Here is an 8686-nt window from a genome sequence, read left to right on the forward strand (position 1 = left end):
TTGTACAATCGGTTAGCGCAAACTAATTCAATTTAGGAAACTTATAGATGCTATTTCATATTCAAATGTCGATATAACATAAACAAATACAAAGAATATAAGATGAGTTTTAAAACATGCAGAAATTCGAGGTAAAAACTTTAGAGAGATACTTAAAATTACTATTAAAATCATAAATTTATTATTTAAAAAATGTAGACGTAGTTATTTACATCTAATTTCTTTATACTTATTTATATCTCTAATTTTTCCAGTATCTCCGTTTTTCACATATGATAGACTTAATTTAGAATTTTAGGAAAAACGAGTCTTGAGCGAGAAATGTAAGTTGAGCAGAAAATTTCTACTTTATGATAAATTCATAAAATTTGGAAAAATAAAAAGAAGATTATAAATATCATCGACAATTCATCGTCTATATTTAAAATTTATTGTTAGAGAAATTTATTTATGAAAAGTCACTTACATATAGTATAAACTTCACGTGAAATTCTTCGTAGATATTTGCATATCTTTACTTTTCAGTACATAAAATTTTAAAAATAAAAGCTTTTTTTCTTTAAGCAATATTTATATTAATAGTATGATTAATGTAAGTTCAATAATGGCTAAAATCTTCAAATTCACTTTTAATTAAGAGACTTCTTGAATATTTATCTATTTTGATGAATCTTAATCTTTTCTTTGGTAAAAATCTATTTAAGTTATATATTTTCACACGCCCTCCTCTCCCGAAAGATATATCGATAAAACGTCTAACGCAGATGTAACTATAAACTATTTACCTAAATTAAAATTACAACTCAGAGCAATTGAATAAAATATACATATATTGTACTACATAAAATATGAAGTATTTTCGATTTTAAAATTTTACGTTCATATATCTAAAATGTATGACATGCTATACCGCATGAATTTTACTAGGTTTGCAAATTGTATTAGCAACATTTTTATACTCGTTAATAATTCAAGTGTTGTTTATCGTAGATTATAAGTTATAATTAATTTAAATATTTTGAATTAAGAAATGTCTTTTCTTTTAAATTATACGTTTAATTAATTTTACATTAAACTCGTTATAATTATAAATATATGAAATAAATATTTCAAACTTCAAGTACAAATTGAAATTTTGGACATATTTCAGATATTGTAACTATATTAATAATTTTACTAATAGATTTTAAGATTTACTAGTAATATTAGAAAGAGGAATGAAGTAAACTTAGCTGTAATTATAAATAGAAGTTAAGTGTACGCAAACGTGAGATTATCCTTGTTGAAAGAATTGTTGGCCCTGAAAAGGGCCGATTGTTTTATATAAAACTGTTGCGTCTAAGCTCGCTCGCCACGAATACGACGTGCCAGTTGAATATCTTTCGGCATGATGGTGACTCGCTTAGCGTGAATAGCGCACAAGTTCGTGTCTTCGAAAAGACCCACGAGGTACGCCTCGCTAGCCTCCTGGAGAGCCATCACAGCAGAACTTTGGAAACGGAGGTCAGTCTTGAAATCCTGAGCGATCTCACGAACGAGTCGCTGGAATGGCAATTTACGGATCAATAATTCCGTACTTTTCTGGTAACGACGGATTTCACGGAGGGCCACGGTGCCGGGCCTGTAACGGTGAGGTTTTTTCACACCACCGGTGGCCGGGGCACTCTTCCTCGCAGCTTTAGTGGCCAATTGTTTCCGGGGCGCCTTTCCTCCGGTCGATTTGCGAGCAGTCTGCTTGGTACGTGCCATCGCAACGGTCAATCGATATGCGTCAATGTGTCTAACAGCGAACGAGCGAAGCTCCTTGTCAGATTGAGCGTTTTGCCGAAAAGTCGTCTCTATATATGCAGCAACGGACCAACTGCGTCGCGCGTGATTGGTCCGTGCTTCAAGAGTGGGGCGCGCTGGGAGTGGAGGGGGAGCGTTCCTATTGGCGGACGCCGTCAGGGTGGGGAGCGCGTCTGCGGCCAGGTGATAAAACCGGCAATTTTCTGGATTCAGGCACCAAAATCGTTTGACTCTTCTCGCAGAGCGCACGTACCAAAGCGATTGAAAACTTAAGTCATCATGACCGGTCGCGGTAAAGGAGGAAAGGGATTGGGAAAAGGAGGAGCGAAGCGACATCGTAAAGTACTTCGCGATAACATCCAGGGTATCACCAAGCCGGCCATCCGTCGTTTGGCGCGCCGTGGCGGAGTCAAGCGTATCTCTGGACTAATTTACGAGGAGACACGTGGTGTGCTGAAGGTCTTTCTTGAAAATGTTATCCGTGACGCGGTTACCTACACCGAGCATGCGAAAAGGAAGACCGTAACTGCCATGGACGTTGTCTACGCCCTGAAGCGCCAAGGAAGAACTCTCTACGGCTTCGGCGGTTAAATGTAGACAGAGGACGAGACAGTTTTTACTGCGTATACAATCGGCCCTTTTCAGGGCCACAAATATTTCGAACATTGAATTTCTCTCGTTACAGCATTTAAAGCAATTTTTAGATTTTTTAAAAATAATTTTGTACGTTCAAGCACCTTGTTTTCGTATCTAATATTACAATCTTGCGTATTCGTCTTTTTGTGACTTTAAAAGATAAAAACCGCGTAATGTAAAAGAAGGAAACTTATTCAAAATAAAATATAAATACAAATGCATTTACTTTCTCGTTACGTATTTCATCTTTACCATCTTTTTATATGCTTTTGCGTACGATTTCTTTGTAATTTCTATATTCACGGGGCACTCTCAGTATGTAACATTCATGAATATAAAACATTAAAACTTCTATCGTTTTTCGTGTCGAAAATAATAAAAGAGATAAGCAAATGTATAGTTGTATACAATTGAATGTCAAAATTTAATTTCAAACAGTAAATACAAAATTCTCAAATATACGTACGTAATATTAAGCAAATGTTTCTTTTTTAGAAGATTTAACTCTACTTAAACTATTTAAAACATTTGTACGTAACACAATTTGCCTATTGAATTCTATTATTTCCTAAAGAGAACAGAATAAATTTTAAGAAAACACCTCGTTATATTTTCTCGTCTTATATTCTAAAGTGGTGAATATATATGGCTCAAGTATAATTTAATTAAAGCCTTTATTCTGATTTGATCAGAATATAAAGTAAACTAATCTTGAGTTTAGTGAACTTTGATCTAATTGGTCAAATTTTAATCTAATCTCAATCTCCGTGTCCGTATACATATATACTTAGTCTATGAACATTAGGCTGATCTGTATAAGCGAATAAATTATCATGAATGTATATCTAATAAATGATGATAAAGTATGATTCTTCATCAAAAGATTTGAAAATCCATTATTTTAGTTAGCATTCTTATAAAAGTAATTAGAAAATAACTAATATAACGGATGCGTTCTGGCTATTAACAGTTAGAATTATGAGTATTATAACTATATTAACTATGATTGAATGTTGATTTATTTGAGAGGTCAAATAGCTCTGTTAAAGGTCATCACCATCACATGAGTCTGAGATATTAGAACATTGTCAAACTATTCGCAACTGAAATCTTATTCGTATTAACAACTGAAAATTTAAGAAGCCAAATGCTATTTATTAGTACTAATGTAAGTAGAATAATAAAAGTTAGACACTATACACCTAAAACAATATTTTAAAGCATTTAAAGCTTAATAATTGCAATTAATAAAATGTGACTGATATGTGAATACTACCGTAGAGAAATGCTTATTCGGCAGAACTGAATTTTTATAGCCTATTTCTTTTCGTGAATTAATATACATCTCCACACACCGCAAACTGCGCGCGATTAAGTATTTGCCGGTTTTGAACAATCAACAATCTCGTTGGAATAGTAATTCACATGATTAAAACAATTTAATCAATTTATATAATGATGCTAATAAGGACCCTTTAAATTACTACAAAGAATTTATCGCGAAAATCATCACCCCAGCCAGTTTGAATCTGGATACAATTTCAGTTGAAATATCAAGCGTTCTAAAACATTTATATAACGATAAATGAACTACGCAGATAAATATGTGTATTTATCGTTATCACAAATCACTTTATCACAATTATATTACTTAAGTTTCTTTATTGTTTATCGCACATAATAGTTTAATTTAAAAAGAGTTTTATCTGTTATTACTAAAAATGTCAAGTTAGGGACGTGGATATTGTAAAATGAAACAAGAAATTTCCATGTTATAGACATTTGTTGGCCCTGAAAAGGGCCGTTTATCGGTCGTCGTAGTCAATTCCAATTTACTTGGAACTAGTGTACTTGGTCACTGCTTTCGTTCCCTCACTGACAGCGTGCTTGGCCAATTCTCCGGGTAAAAGAAGCCTCACGGCGGTCTGTATCTCACGAGACGTGATCGTCGATCGCTTGTTGTAATGCGCCAATCTTGACGCCTCGGCGGCAATTCTCTCGAACACATCGTTCACGAAACTGTTCATGATGCTCATGGCTTTGCTGGAAATTCCAGTATCAGGGTGTACTTGTTTCAACACCTTGTAGATGTAGATAGCATAGCTCTCCTTCCTCTTCTTTCGCTTCTTCTTATCGGTCTTGCTGATGTTCTTCTGAGCCTTGCCCGCCTTCTTCACCGCTTTCCCACTGGCTTTCGGTGGCATGATGAAATCGGTTTGGTATCAACGATAACTTTCAGCGTACGAGTAGTAGTACTAACGAAGTCTGAGCGTCGATTGATCGTTTGCCCGGGAACACCTCATATATATACGAAACGGGCGAGCCACGCAACGACCAATCACGTCGCAGCTAGGCCCGAGCCCGACGTCATTGGTGCGGCGCAGTAACAGCTGCCTCACGTTGTCGGAATAGCCTGATGCAAGTTACAGAATACAGAATGCATGAACCAAACGTATATGTGGATAATTTTGCAACACAATAAAATAAGTTAAATGATTCAATAAAATTCATATGAACATAATAAGGCGCAAAAATATCAAAATTGCATTGGGTTATTCCTTTAAACTGGGTTGTGGAGAGTCGACTTGTGTCGGCCAAACGTATCTTTCCATTAAACAATTAAATTTAACGCATTTAAACATGCATGCTAGAAAATTTTATATTTGCAACGTAATTATATTAAAACGATTTATACGATCTCACGATAAAATTCGAGATATAAATTAAAGAAATTGTATTTTGTGAAGCATTTATGTAGATATAATCTTGCTTATGTATTTTTGCTAATATATTAGTCGAGAGAATAATTTTATTCTCCAGAATACGTGCTATATGATTCTAAATAAATATTGAAAGTGGATTTATAACACAAAAATTGTGTTAGTGGCACAGAAAAACCACGTTTCTTTGTGTGATATTTGACGCTCGAACAATGGGAAAAGGACACTTCTCTTCCAACGCCATTTCGTGATACATTGTGTTGAAAATCGAGACGATTTCACATGTACCTTGCCCGATGTTAAATCGTTTTCACACAGATATTTATTGGATAAATATATAAATAAACAAGATAAGACACGAGCAATTGAAAATTTGTTAATACATGTGTACCTTAGACGTAAAGAATCGTATCTCTAGTTTTTGTCAAAATTGGAGTTAATATTTTGCCAATACATCAGGAGTTTAAATTGTATAATGGGTCTTATGTCTATTATTATTAACCCTTAGCCCGCATACGTTTTTTTGGCACCTTTACGCCGCCAACCTGTGTCGTTTTCGTCCTGACGTTTTTTTTTAGTGTTAAAGTGTTACAAAAAATCTGAAAAAATTCATGGAGGTAATTCAAACCTTCAATTTGAAGTATCAATCATAAAATTATAAACAATTTAATTTTTTCACATAATTTGTATTAAAGTCTCTCTACCCGTTTTCAAAAGTTACAACTACATTTGATTTTCGCCCGGACGAAAACGACCCAGGTATACGGGCTAAGGGTTATTATTATTATTATAGTTCTTAAGATACAATGTTTAAATAATAAACTTTAAATCCTATTTTCTGTAAATTTTTAATAATAGAGATACGATTCTTTACTTCTAAGGTAGATACAAATATATCCTGCTTTCTCCAAATTTCTAGTAATTTCTAGTAATGGAGATATGACTTTTTACCTCTAAGCACTTTAAGGTATAGATATGCACTATATCTTGTATATTTCTTATTTTTTTTAAATATTTATTATGTCAGCAAAGAAAAAATTACAAAGCGAGCGAAATCGCCAGATAGAATTCTAGAGGAAATAAATAATAATAACTGTTCATACAAAACAAACTCAGACTTTTGGCATTATTAGGAAATTATATTTGTTTTGTCTACGAACGTCTCTCTAAAGATATTAAACGAGTTAATTTTTAAATTAATAATTTAAAATAAAGAGCTATCAATCTCATAACTAAAAATACGTTCGTCCGTGCGGTAGTTCATTGAGAGAGACATGATCAATTTAATTTTTTTAATATTTAAATTGTAACAACTATTATAGACATTAAAAATACAATAGCGAACGGTATACGTCAATACGTCGCAACGTTCAAATCGTTTCATACGGAGGATTATTAATCTAAGGGCCAAAGCACATATGACAGTCGTAGTCGTGGACGTAAGTAGGTAACGCTAACGCACAAGCTTTGGCGTATTCTGATCTGTCAGGTCGGGGACTACGACCGTCGTATATCGCTACGCCATGTTATGTGTTTGGCCCTATCAATTCTGTTAACAGTAATAACTCTTTAACTACGGGTATATATTCATAAGTGATCTCCGCAGACCCCGCATCGCAGCATATCTTAAAATCGTAAAATCGCTTATTGGACGACGGCCAATGGCCATATTTCGCGAAATGTTCGATTGGTTGTCTATTCGGTCTATTGACTACAGTCATAGTTAAAGGGTTAATTATATGAAAGGAAAAATAATGTTCGTTCAGTGGAGTAAAACAGGTATTAAAGCTAAACAAGACCATTCCTTCGTAAAAAAAATTTGTGGCCCTGAAAAGGGCCATTTGTGATCGATGCCGGATTTATGCTTTCTTTTCCGTCTTCTTGGGCAGCAGGACGGCCTGGATGTTCGGCAGGACGCCACCCTGGGCAATGGTCACGCCGGACAACAGCTTGTTCAATTCCTCGTCGTTGCGGATGGCGAGTTGCAGGTGACGGGGAATGATCCTAGTCTTCTTGTTGTCACGAGCGGCGTTACCGGCCAACTCCAATACTTCAGCGGCGAGATATTCCATTACCGCGGCCAAGTAGACCGGTGCACCGGCGCCAACGCGCTCGGCGTAATTTCCCTTCCTCAGCAGTCTGTGAATACGGCCCACGGGGAACTGCAGTCCCGCCCTGTTGGAACGAGACTTCGCCTTTCCCTTGACTTTGCCACCCTTTCCGCGTCCAGACATGTTGCTCAATTAGCGAATACGAATTAACGGAGATCCTTCGTTCGTGAGAAGCAGGAGGATTGTGACGTTTCGGACGGGAACGCTGCACTTTTATACTCTGCGACGACGGCGCCCCCTCCACCAATAGGAACGCGCGGTTGCTTTCCGTCCTTCTGATTGGCGCGCCGTAGCCAGCTGGCGGCTGGTATATATACCATTGCGCCGAACGGACAGCGTTTTTCTACTTGCGCACACCGTGGACGTTGTATCGTGGTTTCACCCGCAAATAGCCTTATTAGCCTTCCGACTGAACGAAAATGCCTCCCAAAGCGAGCGGCAAAGCCGTGAAGAAGGCCGGTAAGGCCCAAAAAAGTATTAGCAAGACCGATAAGAAGAAGCGAAAGAAGAGGAAGGAGAGCTATGCTATCTACATCTACAAGGTGTTGAAACAAGTACACCCGGACACGGGAATTTCCAGCAAAGCCATGAGCATCATGAACAGCTTTGTGAACGATGTATTCGAAAGAATCGCGGCTGAAGCATCGAGATTGGCGCATTACAACAAGCGCTCGACGATCACCTCCCGGGAGATACAAACGGCCGTGAGGCTCCTGTTGCCGGGCGAATTGGCGAAACACGCAGTCAGCGAAGGCACCAAGGCAGTGACGAAGTACACCAGTTCCAAGTAAATTGGAATTGGCTACGATATGACCGGCCCTTTTCAGGGCCAACAAGAATTTCGAACATGGACACGCTTGAGTTTCGCACTTATAAACCTATAACATTCTGTGTGACACCATAAAATATTTTGCCTAATGTAGTAGTTGTGTTGAATCATCTGCTTCGGTTTAATAGTTTTTGAATTTTTAATATGTATGGAACATTTTATTTTCTTTAATACTCTCTCATGCTAATTGTAGAAGACTGATTACGAAACGTTCTAGTTTAAATAATTATATTTCAACAAAATGACATCTTTGCCCGTTCTTGCCAATGACAACACATAATTATCGAAACCCAAATTTCGCTTGTTTGATAGAAACGTGGTTGTCTAACGATTAAAAATTAATCCATCAATGTTTGCGAAAAAATTAATCTGCAGTATCTGCACGAAATGTTAAATCGTTTTTTAAATCCGACTTGAAATACAATATATCTACGAAATCATTTAGAATTTAGTTTTAGAAAATTCTAAAACAGAACAAATAGAATTACATAAAATATAAATAGAACAAATAGAAATTTATAAATCACAAAAATAGAACTACACAAATAGAATTTTATAATAAACTGAAAACTTTTTTCGACCCAACTTGACTATTGACTATT

At 36.1% G+C, this 8686-nt stretch overlaps 5 protein-coding genes across 5 annotated transcripts; 2 read left to right on the forward strand and 3 right to left on the reverse strand.

Moving 5' to 3' along the window:
* Nucleotides 1-1301: 1301 nt before the first annotated feature.
* On the reverse strand, nt 1302-1800 carry LOC139767953 (histone H3). The gene has a single exon (XM_071697721.1). The coding sequence runs from the start codon at nt 1747-1749 to the stop codon at nt 1339-1341; it is 411 nt and encodes a 136-aa protein (XP_071553822.1). The 5' UTR covers nt 1750-1800; the 3' UTR covers nt 1302-1338.
* Nucleotides 1801-2019: 219 nt separating this feature from the next.
* On the forward strand, nt 2020-2433 carry LOC139767960 (histone H4). Its single transcript, XM_071697730.1, has one exon. It carries the CDS (start codon nt 2068-2070, stop codon nt 2377-2379), a length of 312 nt encoding a protein of 103 aa, XP_071553831.1. The 5' UTR covers nt 2020-2067; the 3' UTR covers nt 2380-2433.
* A 1772-nt stretch (nt 2434-4205) lies between these two features.
* Nucleotides 4206-4688, reverse strand: LOC139767970 (histone H2B-like). Its single transcript, XM_071697742.1, has one exon. It carries the CDS (start codon nt 4626-4628, stop codon nt 4257-4259), a length of 372 nt encoding a protein of 123 aa, XP_071553843.1. The 5' UTR covers nt 4629-4688; the 3' UTR covers nt 4206-4256.
* Nucleotides 4689-6962: 2274 nt separating this feature from the next.
* On the reverse strand, nt 6963-7425 carry LOC139767977 (histone H2A). The gene has a single exon (XM_071697755.1). The coding sequence runs from the start codon at nt 7376-7378 to the stop codon at nt 7004-7006; it is 375 nt and encodes a 124-aa protein (XP_071553856.1). The 5' UTR covers nt 7379-7425; the 3' UTR covers nt 6963-7003.
* Nucleotides 7426-7618: 193 nt separating this feature from the next.
* On the forward strand, nt 7619-8094 carry LOC139767986 (histone H2B-like). The gene has a single exon (XM_071697767.1). The coding sequence runs from the start codon at nt 7675-7677 to the stop codon at nt 8044-8046; it is 372 nt and encodes a 123-aa protein (XP_071553868.1). The 5' UTR covers nt 7619-7674; the 3' UTR covers nt 8047-8094.
* The last annotated feature ends 592 nt before the right edge of the window (nt 8095-8686 follow it).

This window comes from Temnothorax nylanderi, unplaced genomic scaffold (genome assembly GCF_030848795.1).
Source record: "Temnothorax nylanderi isolate EJ_2023f unplaced genomic scaffold, tnyl_v1.0 TNYL_tig0002_pilon, whole genome shotgun sequence".
NCBI lineage: Eukaryota > Metazoa > Arthropoda > Insecta > Hymenoptera > Formicidae > Temnothorax > Temnothorax nylanderi.